The sequence below is a fragment of the Serinus canaria genome, chromosome 22 (assembly GCF_022539315.1).
Source record: "Serinus canaria isolate serCan28SL12 chromosome 22, serCan2020, whole genome shotgun sequence".
In the NCBI taxonomy this organism is placed as follows: domain Eukaryota; kingdom Metazoa; phylum Chordata; class Aves; order Passeriformes; family Fringillidae; genus Serinus; species Serinus canaria.
Window position 1 is genome coordinate 1,295,501 of NC_066335.1, and position 17,239 is coordinate 1,312,739.

General features: G+C 51.6%; 1 protein-coding gene across 1 annotated transcript in view; it reads right to left on the reverse strand.

Annotated features, from left to right (window-relative positions):
* Window positions 1-10,297, reverse strand: part of LRRTM4 (leucine rich repeat transmembrane neuronal 4) — a 113,836-nt gene extending 103,539 nt beyond the window's left edge. Inside the window, exons 1-2 of the mRNA XM_030233533.2 lie at window positions 9,593-10,297; window positions 5,217-6,763 (exon numbers count right to left, since the gene is read on the reverse strand). Coding sequence (XP_030089393.1) covers window positions 5,217-6,763; window positions 9,593-9,596 — 1,551 coding nt within the window. The 5' untranslated portion in view covers window positions 9,597-10,297. The remainder of the gene's footprint in view (window positions 1-5,216; window positions 6,764-9,592) is intronic.
* Window positions 10,298-17,239: the final 6,942 nt, after the last annotated feature.

The window sequence follows — 17,239 nt, forward strand, 5'->3', positions numbered from 1 at the left end:
CCTCCTTTCACCACCTATTGTTTTTTAAATGGATTAACACCCAAGTAACTTAAAGGAAATTCCCACCTCTTCCATATTTCACCATCAATTGCTCCTTGATTGGATCAACACCCAAGTAGCAGAAAGGAAAATCTTAACCACAGTTTGCATGGGGGGGAAATAAAAATTACAAAGAACCTCCTGCTCTACAAGTGCTGGCAGCTCCCACCAGGCCAGACTGAGAATTCCAATGGTGCCAGGAGCAAATCCAGGGAAAGCTGGGGCCTGAACCACAATCCCAAGGGATTTGAAACCTGTAGAGTTCTTCTGCTAGGGGCAGAGGGTCCAAAGGAATGTCCAGGAGCAGAGCAAAGCACCAGCACAGCCCTGGTCATCCCTGCAACCCACTCCCAAGGCCTGTATCCCAATCCCAGATTCCTGCTGAGCTCCTCTCTCAGCCAGGCACCAGAGGAAGCAGCCAGTGAGAGTTTCAGAAGTGTTCCACGTCCTGCTGCATTTCCTTTCCCCATCTGCAGCCCTCAATTGCTGCAGGAGGCACAGCTGGCTCAGCTCCGCCGGAAACGCGGCCAGTCCATTTTGGGAACAGCTCTGGGAGCTCTCACGCTTCACAAGTGCTGAGCCCAGGGAAATCTTGCCCCTGTCTGAAATTTTGCACTTCTTGCTGCATCCCTGGTGCCTCTCCAGCTCACCTTCCCTTGGACTGGGGTTGTATTTGCAACGCCAAGGGCAAAGAAAGGCTCAGAGGGGTAAAAACTGCCCCAACTCTGGAATGTCCAGGCCAGGTTGGATGGGTTGGAGCAGCCAGAGTGCCCAAGGCCAGGTTGGATGGGATGGAGCAGCCAAAATGCCCAAGGCCAGGTTGGATGGGCTGGAGCAGCCAAAATGCCCAAGGCCAGGTTGGATGGATGGAGCCAAGGCCAGGTTGGATGGGTTGGAGCAGCTGGGGAAAACTCTTCAAAGAGTTTTTAAAAATGTAAAATTCAGGCATGAGACCCAAAACCCCCTGAGAGCTCAGGCTGAGCCCCCAGGGCACCCCTTTTAAAGGCTGAGCAAGAGAACTGGAAAAACACTCACTCTAAACTGGAAAAACACTCACCTTAAACTGGAGAAACACTCAGCCTAAACTGGAAAAACACTCACCCTAAACTGGAAAAACACTCACCTTAAACTGGAGAAACACTCAGCCTAAACTGGAAAAACACTCACCCTAAACTGGAAAACCACTCACCCTAAACTGGAAAACCACACAGCCTAAACTGGAAAACCACACAGCCTAAACTGGAAAAACACTCACCCTAAACTGGAAAAACACACAGCCTAAACTGGAAAAACACTCACCCTAAACTGGAAAACCACTCAGCCTAAACTGGAAAACCACTCACCCTCAACCCTGTCTGGAGATGGAAACTATTCTGGTTTATCCTCTTGTTCCAAGCAGCACCATGGTGTTTAACAAATAAATAAATAAATAAATAAATAAATAAATAAATAAATAAATAAATAAATAAATAAATAACAAAACCAGCATGTCAACGCCACGATGTTTAATAAATAAATAATCCAACCAGCATGCCAACATCTCCCTTAACTGGGGCTCAGAGGAAGCTCTGCAGCAGCCCAGCGAGCCTGCAGATGTTCAACTCCTCTATCAGTGCAGGATGAGGGAATTATCCCCCCAGGGGAGAGAGGGGAAGGAGCAGCATTCCGGCTGGAGTCTGGCCGTGTGTCTGGCTGGGAAGCTGGGAGCACAGTGACACCCAGCCCCGTTGTCACTGCCGAGGAAGGCACAGCAGAGCTGTCCCTGTGAGTGAGCAGAGGCTGTTTATCCACGAGCTACGGCCAGGCAGGGGAAGGAGAGGTGTAAAAAGCGACCTGGCAGCGCTCAGTTCGCACAGAAAAGCTGCTCACCTGTCTGCCTGTTGTTTGTGTTGTCCCTGCCAGCCTGGACAAGGGGACAGCTGTGACCTTCCAGCAGACAGAAACATTTTCCTTCTCCCCCAGCACCTTCCCAGCGAGCTGCTCTCAGCTATTCCGTGAGTGTGATGTGCATGAAATGCAGACTGCCACAGCTGGCTTTGTCAAATCCCTTTTTACAGCTTCCAGATCTCCAGCAAATGTACAAAATAAATGGGAAAGCCAGAGGGAGGGAGAGGCACAAAGCAAATCCCGGGCTGAGGGAGCAGCACTCTGCTGACTGGATGGCCAGAGCCCAAACTGGGAGCATCCAGTTATTTCAGCCAGCCCTGCCAAGAGACTGAACAGAGAGCCCAGGTGTCAGTGATTAGAATCCCTCTGCTGCCAAAGTCCCTCCTGTCTGCAGCCAGCCTGCCTTTGGCTCTCTCTCCCAGCACAGGGAATCATTCCTGGAGCAGGGACTGGGAAATGCAGCCCCACAGAGCAGCTCCCACCTCTGGGCCTCTGCTGGATGCTCCAAACCTCATGGAATTTTAAAGCAGCTGCTGTGCAGAGAGGAGCTGTGGAAATGCCTCAGTGCATTGTTGCCAGGCCAGTTCTGCCATGGAAAATCAGTGGTTTGTGGAGGAGAGGAGCTGGATGCTTCCACACCCCAAATGATCCCTGTGGAGGTTCCAGCTCTGCTCAGACCCCACCCCAGCACCCACAGCAGTGTCTGATCAGACATCCCTTCCCTTTCCCAGTTCACATGGAGCTGATCCATCACCCTTTCCCAGACCCACACCATTCCTGGACCCTCAGCTGCCCCCAGGCGCGGGGGGTGAACGCACAAAAGCAGGAAATGCTTTGGGAAAAATTGCTGAAAGAGGTAAAATCGATCAATCAATGAACCCTGGAGCCTGCCTGCCCTCACACAGGTATCCAGGCACTCCTCTCCCCTCCAAGGCTTTCTATTTTTGGGAGAAACCTGAGGCTGAGCACAGGGAATGAGCCAGGCAGCCCCGGGGGAGGATGGGCCTGAGCTGCACCACACCTGCACAAAATAATAGTTTTGTAAATTAGGGAATAAAGAGAGGTTCCATTTCCTATTATTTTTTTTTTTTTCACCAAACACAAACCCTTTCCACTGCTGAAGACTCTACAAGGGGTTTTTTTTAACCATTTTTAAGTGCTGTACAACGAATATCTCTCCTTTTACAAGTGGAACCTTGTAGCTATGGAGACGCAGAATGTCAAATCCGAGCTGAAGACAGGATTTCAGTGGGGGCTTTGGGTTGCTACAAGTGCCTTCAATGATCTGCTTTCCACCTCCTGAAGTCTTTATTATTCTCTAGATTTTATTAGTGTGCAAAGAGCAGCTGGATGTTCAGTAAGGGCACAGAGTGACCTGTCAGACACAGCTCCGGGGTGTCCTGCACAGCCTGAGTTACACCACAAACCCCCCCCCCAGTCCTGCAAAGTTGTCACCAGTTTAATTTAATCCAAATTAAAACCCAGGAACCGTTCTGGTGCTGCTGCAGCACCTGGAAGCCAGGTGAGCTGGGGTCCCCTGGTGTTTGATGCTGTGTGTAACAGCCACAGCCACCTGAGGGAATTCCACCCGGCTCACCCCAGGGAACAGCACCTGGGAGGGCTCTTGAACCTTGGAATGATCCCAATTCCAGCCTCCCAAACACCATCCCTGTCTTCTGTGATCCAAAATGCACTGGGGGTGGTGGTGGCATTTCCAGGATCCTCAGTTACCACCTGAACATTCGTCTGTTTCCCACCAAAATAAACAACATTTTAGCCGAGCTGATGAAACTTCAGGGGTGTTAAACCGTGAAGGGGACAGAGCCTTTTGGGCCAGATTAATGCTCTTTGGGACAGCCAGGGGGAATTCAAAATAACTTGAACATCACTCATTTTCTGCTTGTGCTGGTAACGGTGAACAAAGCAAATGTCACACCTTCATTCTGCATTCTCCTGGAGCAGTGACAGGGACGTGGCAAGTGGTTTTCTGTTCTGAAGACAACACTGCTCCAGAGAAAGCAACCCCAGATCATTTTTCTTCCTTCCCCTTAAAATCCACAGTCCAAAACCACCTGGGGACTTCAGCTGCCAAATATGAAACCTCTCACATTGTCAGAGAATTGGGTTCAAAATTCAAAATTCGATCAAAAACATTGGGTTTTGAACAATCCTGATCCCAGAACCGCAGATCCCACTCTGCTCATCTTCACCACACCTCCCACAGCACCTGGGTGCCAAAGCCAGGGCTCACAATTCCCTCAGCCTGCACAAAGGGCTGGGAATAAACTCCAACAGACACATGAAACACTCTCAGGTAGAACATCCAGGACCAAGGGAGCCAAGTCCACATCACAAGGAGGATTAAGTGACCAGGACTGCAGCGGGATTGTGCAAATCCTCCTTTGCCAGCTCTAGACAAGCAGCAGCATTCCAAGCAAACCCATCCCCTGCATCCACAGCAGTGGAGTCACTGGCAGGAGAGCCTCAGAACAATCTGGAATTTCCTTGCCAAGCTGGACAGCAGAGGAGAAGGGCTGAGAGCTTTTCCTGATTCCCGTCTTGCTGAGTCAAATCCCGACACGGCCCGAAGATTGTGGAAATCAGCTCCAGCAGGGCTGTCTAAGCCTCCACTGATCACTGAAATGAAATTAAACCCTCCAAGAATCCCCTTCTCCCAACCCAGATATTTGCAAACGTGCTGCTTGACCAAGGCTCAGGTCCAGAGGAGCCTCTGTGTTCCTGCTGGCTCCAGGAAAACAACTCCACGATCCTGCTGCAGTCCTGTTGTCCCCTGGTTTGCTCCTGAACCAGACCAAAAATGCAGGAAATCTCTGGCATTATCATTAAATCTCATAAACCCCTCAAGATCTGATGTGGGGTCTGGAGGAAAGAGGTTTCCATATTTAGTTTTAAACCAGAAAAGGCTCTTAAGCTCCTCTGTATCTCCCAATCCATTAAAAACAGGATTCGGTTGTAGCCACAGCTCATCAAATGGGTGCAAACAGGAGGAGAACAACACTCCAGATGCCTTTATCACAGTTGTTGACTCCAACTTAATCGCTTTTTTAATAAGTCTTAATTATTCAAAATAATCACCATCCCTTCCCTGCCTGTTGCCATTTAACACGAGAGAACCTTCCACAGAGCAAACCCCAACGCGGGCAAAAAAAACCCCCAAAACCCCAAAATCTCATCAATCCTTCTCACATTTAGAGACACCCCAAGAGCTTCGAACATTTACCTCTCCTTCCCAGCAGCTGAAATGGTTTTAGGAGGATCATGGTTCATACCTCGCATTCCCTGGAGCCAGAGATGGTGTAGGTGCAGGGCCCAGATCCATTAACGGATACATCCATGGTCTCAGAGTTTGTTGGCTTGTAGTCCACGTAATATTCCTGCAAGGGGGAGTTCATTTGCCTCTCTGACTCCCGGGCCTTTTTCCTGCGCCTCTTCATCAGCGTGTGCTGCTGGAGCTGCTTCATGCTGGCGGGATAACGCTTCCAGGACACGTAGATGACCAGCAGGATCATGGCCACGGAGAGGAAGAGGGCCACGCTCCCCGCAATGATCTTGTGGAAGGACACGTGCTCGTATTCCGGCTCCACCGCGGGCGTCGGGATGTCCGCGGAAGGGCTCGGCGTGGCGGACGTCGGCTGGTGGCTTTCCAGTTTGGAGAGGGTGGGTTTGGGGACGAACACGGGTCTCTGGGGGGTTTTGGGAGCCTGGTAGGACCTTTCAGTAGCCACCACCTGGATTTCGGCGCAGATGTTGTAGGTTTCCACGGCGTCGCTCACCTTCTCGCCCTGGATGTGTTTGGGGCCCGCACAGATCATGGTGCTCTCCTTATTCCCCTTGAAATTCTTAAGCCAATTAAACAGGGGGCAAATGCTTCGAGTACATTCCCACATATTCCCGGACAGGGTGATGGAGATGAGCGAGATCCACGTGTTGATGGTCTCCTGAGAGATGTTGGTGAGTTTGTTGGAATCCAGGTTCAGCTTCTGCAGGTTGGGCAGGCACTGGAAGGTGCCGGGCTCCACCCCCGCGATGTCGTTGCCCGATAAATCCAAGTTGTGCAAGGAACTCCAGGTCCAGGTCAACCCCTGGCTGATGGAGCGGATCCTATTCCACTGCAAGTAGATGGAGCGGAGGTTGAAGAGCCGCGGGAAGTGGGCAAAATTGATCTTGGAGAACTGGTTGTGCTCCAAGTGGAGCTCCGTCAGCTTCAGGAGGCCGGCGAAGGCGTTGCGGGACAAGCTCCGCAGGCGGTTGTAGCCCAAATCCAGGAAGTCGAGGTTGCGGCAGTCCTGGAAAACGCGGATGGGCACCGTCTTCAGCGAGTTGGACCTCAGGTGCAGGATCAGCAGCTTGCGGAGCCCCTTGAACTGCTCCGCCTGCAGCACCTGCAGCTTGTTGTAGGACAGGTCCAGGTTGCGGAGGTTGGGCACGGGGTGGAAGGTCTTGTTGTGCAGGTGGGTGATTTTGTTGGAGCTCAGGATCAGCTCCTTCAGCCGGCGGATCCCCTGGAAGGCGTCCTCGTCCACAGAGCTGATGTAGTTGTGGTCGAGGTAAAGCCATATGAGCTGGTTGAGGCCGGCGAACTGGTGGGATTTCAGCTTCTGGATGCTGTTGTAGCGCAGGGACAGGCCCTGGGAGCCGCTGGAGATGTTGTGGGGGATGTCTCGGAAGGCGTGCGACTCGCAGTACACGATCTTGCCGTCGCAGCGGCAGCTCCTGGGGCAGGCTCGCTGGGCGCCCGCCAGCCCCGCCAGCAGCGCCAGGGGCAGCAGCCCCAGCAGCACCCTGGAGCCTCCCCGCTGCTTGATCACATGGAAACCTGCAAGATCCAAAGGGAAAAAAGGGACGTTGGAAAGCCTTGCAGATAAATGACCAGATCACCACACCTTTGGAAAGCCTTGGAGACAAATTACCCAGATCACCACACCTTTGGAAAGCCTTGCAGATAAATGACCAGATTGCTATGCTGTTGGAAAGCCTTGCAGATAAATGACCAGATCACCACACCTTTGGAAAGCCTTGGAGGCAAATTACCCAGATTACCATACCATTGGAAAACCTTGCAGATAAATGACCAGATTGCTATGCTGTTGGAAAGCCTTGGAGATAAATGATCAGATCACCACACCTTTGGAAAGCCTTGGAGAGAAATGACCAGATCACCACACGGTTGGAAAGCCTTGCAGATAAATTACCAGATTGCCATGCCATTTGGAAAGCCTTACAAATAAATTACGAGATCACCACACCGTTGGAAAGCCTTGCAGATAAACGACCAGATCACCACACTGTTGGAAAGCCCTGCAGATAAACTACCAGGTTACCACACCACTGGAAATCCTTGCAGATAAATGACCAGCTCACCACATCATAAATGACCAGCTGACCACGTCACTGGGGCCTCGGGGACAGCCTGAGCCCACCTGGGATTTGGGGATTTGGGACACAACCTGTTTGCCTCCTGCCTCGGCTCTTTGTGGTGCAAATCTCCATCCTTGGAGTGCCTGCCAGGCCATCTCTCATCTGGTGGCCCCCATTGCCACCAGACTCCCCCGTTTGTTTTTTATGCACCCAGTTTGGAGGAGGAGGAGCAGGGGGTGAGGCTTTTCAGCCTTTGCTTTCCTTCTTCTCCTCTGGATCTGTTACCTCCCCACTGGAGAATGTTCAATGTTAAAGAGACCTTCAGTTTGGGAAGCTTCCTCTATTCATCCTGCAGCTTCTCTGGATTGAGGGCTGAGATTTGCAGACCCCAGACCCAGGAGCAGACCCAGGCGTGGAAAATCCCGAGTGCTGTGGGAAATGGGAGGACATGGGCCAAACCCTGAAGGAATTCTCTGACCCTGGGAGTTTCCACATGAACAAATGCAGAACCCAGCTGAGGTGGGGAAATAGCTGAAAGAGAAGTGCCATGATGACCCTGAGGGCTCCCCAGGAGCTCCAGGAGCCTGTTCCCCCCTGGCTGTGCTCCTGTCCTCCAGCCCTCTGAGGAGCTGGGGTGTCCTCAGCGCCCTGTGCTGAGGTTTGAACAATAAACATATTTGTCAAGTCACTGTGCTGGAGAGGAAATGAGCCAGAGCTTCTGCTCCTACGTGCTGCTCAACGTGTTCCTCAAGGAAAGCAACTGCAAGTCCAATCCCCCCAAAATTACCTCAGGAACAAGGAAATCAATTTCTCCTGAAGTTTTGATCCATCTTTATAACCTGTATTTATTGTAAAACGAGGCACTAAGTAAAGGTTTTAGTTTTTGCATGGGTTTAAGAGTAGGTTTAAGTAAAACTCGTGAGTTTTATGTACCTAAAGTCCAGAAATAGATGCAGAGGAACAAAGTTTGTCCATGCAGAGAAGAGTACCAGGAATGCTGGCACGGGACCCCAGTGCCAGGTGGAGGTGGGAGATGTGCTCCTTTCAAATGAACCACTGCCTTAACCCACGTTCATTTAACTCATCCACACATGGCTGTGAATACCTAAACAGTTATTAACTTGAATTAATCTAATTAAGTGGATGATGAAAACACCCACCCCAACACTTCCAGGGAGCAGCAAACCCAGAAAGTTTGAAGGGGGATATTTCTCTTTCAGTTCCCCTCCCCTGATTGATTTTAAGGGTTTGCCTTTAAGATGTCATGTTTGGCATGCAGCAGCAGTGCTGGATGTGAGGACATATGTAATAATTGAATATATGGAATCCTGAATAATTATGAGAGGGCGTGGAGGGGGTGTCAGAGCCCCCAGCACCCATCTGCACGCCTGGAATAATTTTAGGGCTGCTGCCTCCAGAGTTGCAGCCTTGCTGAGAATGAAAATGCATTCTTCCAACAGGAAATATTTCAAGGGCTCGTATCTCCTTGATAAATAATCACTTTATTATTTGTCACACACAGACACAAACCCAACCCAGTGCTGCAGGTCTTTAATCCCATTTTAAACCAAGGGGCAACCTGCAAAAATAATTCCTGATCTAGAATGCCCCTGCCTCCCACTTTAATGGGTAGATTTGAAATTTAAATCCTCTTTTTTTTTTTTTGCTCCGTTCTCTTTGCCAGCAGCAGCCAGCTAGAAATATGTTCTGGCTGTTACAGACTCGGGGGCTGGGGATGGGGGGAAGGAAGGGAGGGAGAAGGAGGGGAATAAACCTGTCACACTCCGAAAAAACCCCGACTGCCAAACGTCTGCTGGGGATGGAGCAGAGGCACCGGGGCATCTTTCCAGCCTCTTCACAAACCACCCAGGCAAACAACTCCCCCTTTGCTTCCCGCATCCTGCAAAGTGTTGACGCCAGCCCGAAGGGTGCCGGGGGGGTCGCGAGGCCAAGGCGACAGGGTTGGGGGGGGTCGGGCACAGCCGCACCCCAAAGGTGCCCTGCAGGTGCGGGGGGTGGGCGGCACGGGGGCTTTGCTGCCTCACCCGGGGCAGGAACCCACCCGTGGGTGTGGAAAGGTGTGTGTGTGTGTGCCTGGAGGGGGGGGACAAGGGCTGAAAAGGCGATGGCAGTGCCGTGAGTCACCTGGCACAGCGGAATGCGCCGCTGGCTGCTGCTCCCGGTGCCCCCCACCCCCCACCCCGCCGCCACCGGCGAATAATCCAGCTGCAAAATCCACCCCACAGCTGCAGCTGTGCCAGCAAACAAACCACAAAAGTTCACTCACCCATCCTTTTGTCATCAATAACGTCCTCCTTCGCCTTCCTCCAGATGTTTTCTCCTCTCTCTTCCCAATTTTTAATTTTTTTTTTTTTTTGGATTTCCCCTCGCCTCTCTCTCTCTCTCTCTCCCTTTTCCTTGGCTTTAAACCATCAGCATCTTCATGTCGCTGCCGCTCGCCCCGCCGCCATCCAGCCCTGCCTGCCAGGAACCCCACAAAGTTCCCCGGAGAGGAGCAGCCAGAATTTTTGGGGATGAGGCAAGGGAAAGGATAAGGGAAGGGGTTGGGGGTGGGGAAGACAGGACGAAGGATGGGGGGAGTGTGGGGGGGTAGGGAGGGACTCTAAGCTCTGAGAGCCATTGTGGAAGTCATCAGAGGAGCGGCGGCGTTAAGTGGCAATCGCTGAGAAAAGCCGGAGCGGGTGATGGAGACGAACCAACTTCTCTGGGAGGAAGGAGCGGAGCTCTGCCGGCGCCTCGCATCCCTCATTCTGCTGCTGCCTCTTGCCATGGCCGGGCACCGCGATCCATCCTCCGCAGGGCCTCCCGTGCTGTGCCCGAGCCCGGCTCAGCAGCACCGCAGGCTCGGTTTATCCATTTAGCTGGTCGGGTTGGAAGTGTTTTGTAGCTGGGCTGAGAGGCAGCTCTGGTCTAATTCCGAGGTTTTCCAGAGAGCGATGATGCTCCGGAGCTGGCGGGTGCCGAGGATGGAGTTTGTGGAGCACCGAGTGCCCTCCACTGGAGAAAACCCAGCGCGCATCAGAGGCTGAACAAGCGAGGCTGTCATGGCTCTGCAGACTTTGCATCCCTCGGAAAAGAAAATTAAAGACACAGCATTGCCTTGCCCGCCGTGCTGCCCTGCCGGACGCCCTCCGTCTCCCCTGGATGATGGAATGTTTATGGCGTGGGATTTTCGGGCAGAGACGCCAAACAAAACATCTGCTCCCCTCGGGATTTGCCGACCTGAGCGTGCTCTAATCCACCTGACCTGTGTGTTTGGCTTGGGCAAATTCTAAACTCTAACTCTTCTTCTTTTTTTTTTCTTTCTTTTTTTTTTTTTTTTCTTTTAATTCCTGAAATCCCGAGGGAGGGGAGGCAGGAGAAGGAAGGTTTGCAGGTTAAAAGTGGGATCTTGGTGCAGGGGCTGTGATCACCCCGCTCATCCCCACAAAAGGCGTTTGATTTGACTGCAGGCAGCAACTCCGAATGTAAACACCCCGTGTCCCGCTGTGGCTGGGACAGGGTTAATCCCCTGCCTGGCAGGCTGTATTTTTTTTTTCTTTTTAAATCAAAGTGCCTTTTGGTCAGAAAAACACCGACTTTGATAAAGAGGGCAGAACTGAAGGTGCAAATCAGTGACACCTTTTCCCTCCTGAGCTTCTCTCCCGTGGCTCTCGCAGCAGGAACCGGGATCGTGCAGGGTCCAGCCCCGGAGCCAGGGGGGACCCGGGTGGTGCCACCTCTCAGGTGTCACCTCCAGAGCCAGGGGGGGACCCGGGCTGTGCCACCTCTCAGGTGTCACCTCCAGAGCCAGGGTGGGATCTGGGCTGTGCCACCTCTCAGGTGTCACCTCCAGAGCCAGGGGGACCCGGGCTGTGCCACCTCTTAGGTGTCACCTCCTGCTGGGTCAATTCCCAGTTTACCAGGACTGGGTCAATTCCCAGTTCACCAGGGTTGGAGCAATTCCCAGTTCACCAGGGCTGGAACAATTTCCAGTTCACCAGGGCTTGGTTCATTCCCAGTTCACCAGGACTGGGTTCATTCCCAGTTCACCAGGACTGGGTCCATTCCCAGTTCACCAGGGCTGGGTTCATTCCCAGTTCACCAGGGCTGGGTCCATTCCCAGTTCACCAGGGCTGGGTTCATTCCCAGTTCACCAGGGCTGGGTCCATTCCCAGTTGGCACCAGGAAGGTGCCAGAGGGATGTGGCAGGGGCAGCTCCCTGAGCTGGTTCTGGGAGCCTCTTTAGCCAGGAATTGAATGCTCAGGGCAGGGCCAGGATCCCACAGGGACCATTTCTGCCTCCAGCACTCTCGGGTTGCTCAGAGGGCAGCACTGACTGTTCTGGACAGCTTGAACAGCTCCTAAAACTTGGATATTTGTGCCATTTCCATCCCTCCCTGTGCTAAACACCCCCATCAGTTATTTGGGGAACAACTCCCTGCCCAAATGCCCCTTCAGCTGCCAAAATGGTGGCAGTGCTTTATAAAGTCAGTCATGAGCCAGCCATCGTGTGCTATTTCATCTTTAAATATTTAAAATATTTCCCACTGTGGCCCAGGAGCTCCCAGCTCAGCATTCCACATCTCTGGGGGGGATTCCCTGATGATCCCACTCTATGAAAAATGAAAACTGCACAAATCTCCAGGTCAGATTGCAGCCCTTCCATCCGAATTCCTCATTCCTGGCTCGCTGCTTGTCCCTGCAGTCCATCCCAGATGGAGTCACCATTCCCAGGATCCAGCCCTCTGAAGGAGCAGGAAAAACCCTGGGACACAGGATGGGCCAAGAGTTCAACTCCATCCTGAAAAAGAAATAACAACGCCCAGCACAATGCACAGAAACCAACCTGTCCTCCCCTGAGTCTGCACCCACACTGCATCAATATTCACTCCTGAATAAAAACCCTTGCTTGGTTTGTTCTGTTATGACAATTTGTCGCTACCTATAGATCAGATATTCATTTGCATATGAAAAATATCATCATTAATCACTATTTTTATTCTGGATTGGACAGCAGCACACACAACTCCCTCAAACAAGATTCAGAACTTAATTATCATAAGGGATGTTGAAAATTCCTCTCCCCTATCTCAGTTAACCCCATCTGCATCACGGCCAGGAGCACTGGAGCAGGAATTCCTATTTATTATTCCCAATAAATGTAAAAGCTGAAGCAGTGCAGTTATTTATTCCAACTTGGACTGACAATTCTCCAGGATGGGTCCATTTGAAACCCTGCCAGATGTGGGAGTGAGCACAGCAATGTCCACAGGAGCTGCAGCCTTTTCCAGGGATGTCTTTTCCCAGATCCCTGGATCCCACAGGAGCTGCAGCCTTTTCCAGGGATGCCTTTTCCCAGATCCCTGGATCCCACAGGAGCTGCAGCCTTTTCCAGGGATGTCTTTTCTCAGATCCCTGGATCCCACAGGAGCTGCAGCCTTTTCCAGGGATGTCTTTTCCCAGATCCCTGGATCCCACAGGAGCTGCAGCCTTTTCCAGGGATGTCTTTTCCCAGATCCCTGGATCCCACAGGAGCTGCAGCCTTTTCCAGGGATGTCTTTTCCCAGACCATTGGATCCCACAGGAGCTGCAGCAGCACAGCCAGGATCTCTCCTTCTGCCATGGGCTGAGCCTCAAAATCCCCACGTTCCTACCAAAGGGTGGACAGGATTTTGCTGCCTTAAAAATCCTGTGAGGCTCTAATGGAAAATTTCATCAATTCCAAGGCAGAAAACTTGAGGAGCTGAGCTGAACCAAGGGAGTTTCACTGCAGCACAAACACCACCCCCTCCCTTTTTATTTGTTTTTTTTTAATTTTACATTTTCTGACAAAAACAGACCCACTTGAGCATTTGCCAAAGGAGAAGAAATGGGGAAGTTTTAATCAGCACAAATGAGGAGCTCTGAGCTAAAAAACCCATGGAAAGGAGGAGGGTGTGAAGGCTTTTTGTGGTTTGGTTCCATTTCCTTGGAGCAGGGAGAGAGGTGAAGATCCCTGCCCAGAGAGAGACAGGGAAGGTTCTGAGTGCTCAGCTGATCCTGGTCCAGCTGGCAGAGCTCCCTCCCACCTGAGCAGGGGTTACCTGCAGAAATTATCCACCCTGGGAAGGGCCTGGTGGTCTAGCTCAGGTTACCTGCAGAAATTATCCACCTTGGGAAGGGCGTGGTGGTCTAGCTCAGGTTACCTGCAGAAATTATCCAGCCTGGGAAGGGCGTGGTGGCGACACTTCCAGCTCAGTTTGGAACAGAAAACCCAAAATGTTCCCTCTGAGTTTGGGCTCATTCTCCGTGATGACACAGATCCACAGCTCAGGAATCTGCAGCTTTGTTCCGAGGGCTGCAGAACTCACACCTTGGCTTTTCCTTTCCCCCCTCTCCCCAGCGCTGGTAAATGATGAATAAATTAGCAATTTGCGTGTAATGGCTGGAGCAGCTTCATTAATACCCTGTCAGGGCGTGCTCGGTACAACTCCTGACATTGAGGCTCTAATGTCCTGTGAATTATTGATGACAGCACTCCCATCCCAGTCCTTATCTCCAGCTCTTCATGTGCTAAGTGTTTAATTGTCAACAATTCATGACTTCTGCCTCGGGCTGCTGCATTAGAGAGTGCAGCAAACCCCTCTGGATCCCTGCGTGTGTTTCCACCCCTGGCTCACCTCTCTTGCAGCCCAGCTGTTGGAAATGAGACAACTTCCACATTTTTTTAACAAGCTTTACCGGGGATTTTGTCCGTGTTCACCCAGGGGGGAAGGGAATGGACTGACCCTTGGAGCTGCCTGCAAGCAGAGGGTGCTGCTCCATCCCAAGGGGATTGCCTTCAGCCAGCCACACCATGGTTTGCCAGCTGTGCAGGGACTGAGGGATCTCAGAGCTTGCTTTCATTTCAATCTCCATATAATTTCCATATTCTCAACATCTTTTGCCCCACAATCACATTTATAAGGTTTTCTTGTTCATTCTTCCCCCTGCTGCTCACAGAACTCTTCCAAACTCCCTCAATCCCCAGAGGGCCAAGAGGGCAGAGACCTCCTGCAAGCCCCCGGGCTGGCCACCAGCTCCACATGAAAAAAGCTGAGAGGATTCCCCCAGGACACCTGGCAGGGGAAGGAAACACCCGGAGCACCAGCAGGAACCGCTGCCCTGCCACTCCTCATTATCCCAGCCGGGTTAAAGCCTCGCCCGGGGGCTGAGCATCCTTCACACCCATCGACATCGAGGGCACTCAGCTCCTCGCCAGTTCCCCAAGGAGCCTCTTGGAGGAGAAGGATCGCACTTGAGAATAACAATGGAACATGAGCTGGATGGGGGAGAGCTCGGAGCAGCTCCTTTCCAGCTCAGGAGCCAGGTGAAACACCCTGGGGTGGAGATTTTCACTCCAGATCCCATTCCTGTGCCAAGTGGGCATTCATCCCCCTCCCAGGAACCAGCTCTGTGTTTCTGGCAGGATAAATAGGTTGGGCAGTGCAGTTCCAGGCTGTTAAATTTCACAGGAATCTTTGAGGATTTCATATAAAAAAGGGTCTGCAGAGAGAGAGGTTGCAGGACAAAAGAGTAAAGAAAAGGAAATTACACAAAGTAGCTGCTAAATCACTAAATACAGGGAATCCAAGCCATATAAAAATAGAAGAGAACAGGAAAATGGGGATAAAGCCATTTTAAAAAATAAATTTAAAAAATAAACCACCTTATCCAGCAAAGGGAGGCCCAGTGATGCCCATCCCTGTCCTCTCCATGGGGGAAATCCCTGTTATCCCAGCTGGGCTGGGAATGGGGCAGAGTTATCCATCCTCCTGCTCTTCCAGCCACAGACAATTCCTGACTGCACCAAACACAGACAAAAACCTGATCTAAAACCCAATTATTTCCTTTCTGCAGCTCTGTGAAGCCTCTGCACCAATCATCTGGTTTTAGAATTTTAAAGGTTTAATTGTAATAAAATGGGTATAAAAACAGTAATAGAATTAGAGTAATAATAATTTGGACAATTTGAATTAGGACAATATGAGACAATAGAAACAAAGAGTTTTGGTGGCTTGGGTACATTTTCTGGGCAAAATAAGCCCAAAAAGGACAGAGGTGAACAGAGGATTAACCCTTAAAACAACAGCCTGTGGCACATTCCTGCACCTCACCCATGGTGGATGTGAGCTGTGACCTCCAGAGGAGGCAGGAGGGATGGAGAGAGACTTTGGACAGGGGTCTGGAGGGACAGGACACAGGGAATGGTTTCAAGCTGCAAGGGGGCGGGGAAGGATGGGATCTTGGGAAGGAATGAAGGTGAGGAGGGGCTGGGATGGGATTCCCTGAGCGGCTGGGGCTGCCCCTGGATCCCTGGGAATGCCCAAGGCCAGGTTGGAGCTCCCTGGGACAGTGGGAGGTGTGGGAGCCATGGTGGGACCAGAGGAGCTTTGGAGTCTCCTCCAACCCAAACCATTCCAGGATTCCCTGGGCAGGTTTAGATGGGATTTTGGGCAGGAATTTCTGGCTGGGAAGGTGGAGGGGGGCTGGGATGAGATTCCCAGAGCAGCAGGGAATTCCCTGGATCCCTGGCAGTGCCCAAGGCCAGGCTGGAGCCCCCTGGGACAGTGGGAGGTGTGGGACCATGGTGGGACAGGATGGACTTTGAGGTCCCTCCAACCCCAAACCATTCCAGGATTCCCTGGGCAGGTTTGGATGGTCCCTGTGTTTCCAGGTCCCATGGATGGGATTTTGGGAAGGAATATTGGGAGAGGGGTTAGGATGGAATTCCCAGGGGAGCTGTGGCTGCCCTGGATCCCTGGCAGTGCCCAAGGCCAGGCTGGAGCAGTTTGGGACAGCAGAAGGATGGAGCAGGGTCTTTACATCCCCTTCCAACCCAATCCAGCCTGGAATTCTCTTTGCTCACAGAACCCCCAGGTCAGTCCCTCCCTCTCCCCATGGATCCAGCCCAATCCCACCAGCATGCTGTGAAAGCTGGAACAAAGCAGGGCTGAAATCTGGCCTGACAATGGAGAACTGGACCAATTGTTCAATGATTGATGAGGGAAATGTCAGGTGGATTATTTGCCAAATGATACCGGTCCATCTGCTGCAGAATTCTGCATGGAATGACAGAAAGAAATTAATTATGTCTCCTTCAGAGCTAGAACCATTCCAACGTGTGAATCCCAGCTCTCTCCACAAACAAGCCCAGCAGCTTTCTCTCCATCACCCGAGTGCAGAAATGGGAGCAGCAGTGGAAGGGGGTCACGAGTCTGAACCCCACCAAAATCCCCTCCAAACCTGACCCAAAACTCGCTCCTTTCCCAGGGGCTGTGAGAGACAGAGGGACCTGCCTGTCTGCAGGTGAATTCCCCTGAGATTCAGGGCTGGGAGTGCCCCAAAGTTGCCAGGACACCAGGCAGGACCAGCAGAGCCAGGCCTGGCTGTCCCCTCCCTCCCTCCTCCTCCACAGCTCTGCCTTGCCCACTGATTTTTCATGCCACTCCAGTGGCCTCAATTCCCAATTCCACTGGTGTGTTACATCAAAGGCAGCTGGATTTAACACCATTCAGATTTCAGGAACATTGGAACTGCAGCATTTAATATTTTTCTTTTTCTTTTTTTTGGCCTCGGAGTTAACTCCTTACTCACCCCCATCTTCTCTGAGAGGATTCCAAGCAGGCAGAGTTTTCCACTCCATTTCACAGCACCTTCCCCAAACATATGGATCTTCCAATCCTTTCATCCACTGGGATTTCTCAAACTAAGAATGTTTTGACATTAGGAAAAGAAAAAAACCAAAATCTTGCAGCAGGAGGAGCATCCCTGTGGCACAGGATGGTGCCACACATTGACAGCAACTGAGAGGTGCCAAGAGGTGAAATATCAACATTTAACCTCTTTTTGGTTTGCTTTGGGGGTGCCAATTCCATCCTGAGCCAATCCTGCCCTGATTTCCAGTTAAAAG